At 48.5% G+C, this 2,797-nt stretch overlaps 2 protein-coding genes across 2 annotated transcripts in view; both read right to left on the bottom strand.

Moving 5' to 3' along the window:
• The window catches only part of LOC114007248 (E3 ubiquitin-protein ligase UBR4-like), a gene marked incomplete at its 3' end in the record, with an annotated part of 55,625 nt that extends 53,252 nt beyond the window's left edge, over positions 1–2,373 (bottom strand). Inside the window, 3 exon segments of the mRNA XM_027770607.1 lie at positions 386–554; positions 1,308–1,556; positions 2,265–2,373. Of these exon segments, the coding sequence (XP_027626408.1) occupies positions 386–554; positions 1,308–1,556; positions 2,265–2,343 (497 nt within the window).
• Positions 2,368–2,797, bottom strand: part of LOC102500380 (E3 ubiquitin-protein ligase UBR4) — a 107,749-nt gene continuing 107,319 nt past the window's right edge. The window contains exon 71 of the mRNA XM_027770668.1: positions 2,368–2,389. Coding sequence (XP_027626469.1) covers positions 2,368–2,389 — 22 coding nt within the window. The remainder of the gene's footprint in view (positions 2,390–2,797) is intronic.

Genomic DNA, 2,797 nt, shown 5'->3' with positions numbered 1-2,797 from the left:
TCCCTACACCTATGGGTTAAGTCTGAATGGTCCTGTTGCTCTTTAGACAATGAATCCTAATAATGCAACATATCATTTACTCTCTTCAGGAGGTAGTTTATTCCCATCATCCAACATCGCTCCAGAGCAGAAGCAGCCTCTTGAGCCAGGCAGGTCTGGTCATTTTTACAAACTCCTAAACGTAACTGAGTGGAAAATAGCCTGCTGCCTATGACGTCAATAGCTAAAAAGCAGGTGGCACAATAAAGAAATCTAATGCTCAAGAGGACTCAGGCTAGTGTGAAATATGTTGACTGAGGGTATGTAACAGAAAACCAAAACAGAACTATGCAGTGCACCCTGGCCCTGGCCCCACGCAGCTTTGTCCCCCAAGTGCCGGCCCCACCTGTAGATGTGCAGCGTCAGGCAGTGGGCCTGCCAGCGCACCGAGGAAGAATTGGACTCTAACAGGAAGCAGCGCAGAAACTGGATCAGGGTCTCCTTATCAGCAAACTTGTTCAGCTGGTTCACCAGAGCTGTGCAGAGCTGGTCCTCCTGGCTGCCTGAGCTCTCGCCTGCAAGGTCAAGGCAGGACTGAGGGCAAAGTAAAAGACATCTAGGGTCCCAAAACTGGGCTGCCAGGTGGAAGAGGAGGAAATGGTTTCTACTAAACGTTACAATTTACAAAACAAAGTGTAGTTGTTTACCAGGAGACAAATGTGCCAGTCCCAAATGAGACATATAGTAATGCCACACAAAAAAGCCTAGGATAAAATGCTTATATGAGCCTGACACAGAACACATAGAGTTACACTGGAGGGCGAATTCTCTCTCCAAATCTGCCACCTACAATAGTCACTGCTAGCTACCGCAGACCTGGCGATTAACTGGGGAAATATGAATTACCTTCACTGCTCTCAACCCCTCATCATCTGCCTTAGGTCTTGAAGGACCAAGAAAAGCACTGAAGCTGATGGTAAGGCAACACCAACGAGAGCTTCCGTTCACAGATGACGGAACGAGTTTACTAAGCGACTTTTCACTTAACTCTGACCACTGCTCCATATGGGTGTTTCACAGAAAAAGAACCTGGCCCACTAAAAACGTTCAGTGCACTTTGACCATTCCTATTACTGTCACTGGTATGTGAAGTGGCACTGCTTAAGGGATCGCCTTCAATATACCTTTAAAAAGACCAGAGGTAGATTCTAGAGAGCAGTTCAGTCTTAGGTCGTCTGTAAATCAGAAAAGCCCTTTTAGAAAGCAAAATGAACCACTGTGCTCCATGCCCCTCACCCTGGTCACCAAGACAGAAGGCTGTCTCTTACCATCTTTTTCCTTTTCCTTTTCTTCTTTCTTGCTCTTTTTAGTAGAAGACTTGGACTGTGCTGTGGCTTGTCCCGAACTGGCAGCCACAGGGGCTGAGGAGGAAGCAGCACTGGAAGAGGACCCTACAGAGGCCGCCAGAGCAGCGAGCACTTTGCTGCCACACAGTGCACAGGAGAGCAGCTGCAGCAGCACTGGGGACACCCCTTCATCCACGAGGAAACTGACTTGGAGCAGGAAGTACAGGACAGCTGCAGACAGAGGACGCGGCAGCTCAGTTCTCGGGTGACTACGACTACTGAAGATGCAGCACACACCAGAGCCAACCCTATTCCCACCCACTTTCTTTCCCAAGTTCTCTCGCTGGGCAGGGCTAAGAGATTATACCCCAGATGGAAATATCTGAGAAGCATTATGACTGCTAAATACAGACTGGATTCAGGCCCTACTCCCTGATAAGGGACTGTCTAGATGCCACCTGCTTCTCTTTAGCCTACGGCCCCAACCTGGAGGTCAGATATGCCTACTTGATGTTCCCCTAGCACCCCACACTTTGACTCTTAGCCCTCACTGCCCTTCGAAGTTTCTCCCCCCAAAAATTATTTATCTAATTTTATTTATTATTCTTTCTTTTTTTTCCTTTTTAAATTTGTCAAAGGACACATGCACTCACCAGAGAGAGACAGAAAGAGAGAGGGAAAGTGGGGAAAGTGAGGAAAAAAGCCACCAGGCCCAGGAGTCAAACCACAGTTAGCCATGTAGGAGCTCAGTGCCTCCACCACCAGGCCTCCTGCCGGCCCCTCCCTTTGACGTTTATACTTGTTTTCTTCGCTAGGTATAGTTCTGGCTACGTATCTGGCTCGGGGCTCTCTCTCCAGCACACATGAGGCCCCAGTAACAGTTGCTGAGGGGCTGAATAACTGCCAATAATAAAAACCAACCGGAGCAGCCCTACTTACAGTCGTCTTTGATGCAGAACTTCTGCCAGTTGACGGTCCGCTGGGCAGCAATCTCTGCACAGGCTTTCAGGTGCTCCATCTGAAACAGACGTGAGTAACTCCATTAGACCAAACAAGCACCACACCTGCTGCCGAGATCTGGGACTGCAAGCTGAACATGGTCTCGTGTTGTTTTGTTTGTTTGTTTGTTTATTTGTTTGCGGGGGGAGGGGAGGAGTTTGGGCCATAGGGTGTGTGAACATGCCACAGAGAAAGATAAAGAGGGAAAGTGAGAAATCGCTTTCTGAGGGAATGGCCACACCACAATCCCTTCTCTTCCATTATCTTCTCAGGATTTGGGGCATGTACACATAAGCGACTGGTGTGATTTTTTTTTTTTTTTTTTGGAGAGGTTTTCGTTATAGGGCACGTGCGCTCACCAGACAGACAGAGACATAGAGACAGAAAACGAGAAATCATCCCCCAGGGGGGATGGTCACGCCGCAATCCCTTCTCCTCCATTCTCCTCTCGGGATCTTGGGCACGTACACACA

Source organism: Tupaia chinensis, unplaced genomic scaffold (assembly GCF_000334495.1).
Source record: "Tupaia chinensis unplaced genomic scaffold, TupChi_1.0 Scaffold000146_1, whole genome shotgun sequence".
NCBI lineage: Eukaryota > Metazoa > Chordata > Mammalia > Scandentia > Tupaiidae > Tupaia > Tupaia belangeri.
Note: the sequence above shows the minus strand (reverse complement) of the source record. Positions and strands in the feature narration are given on the sequence as shown.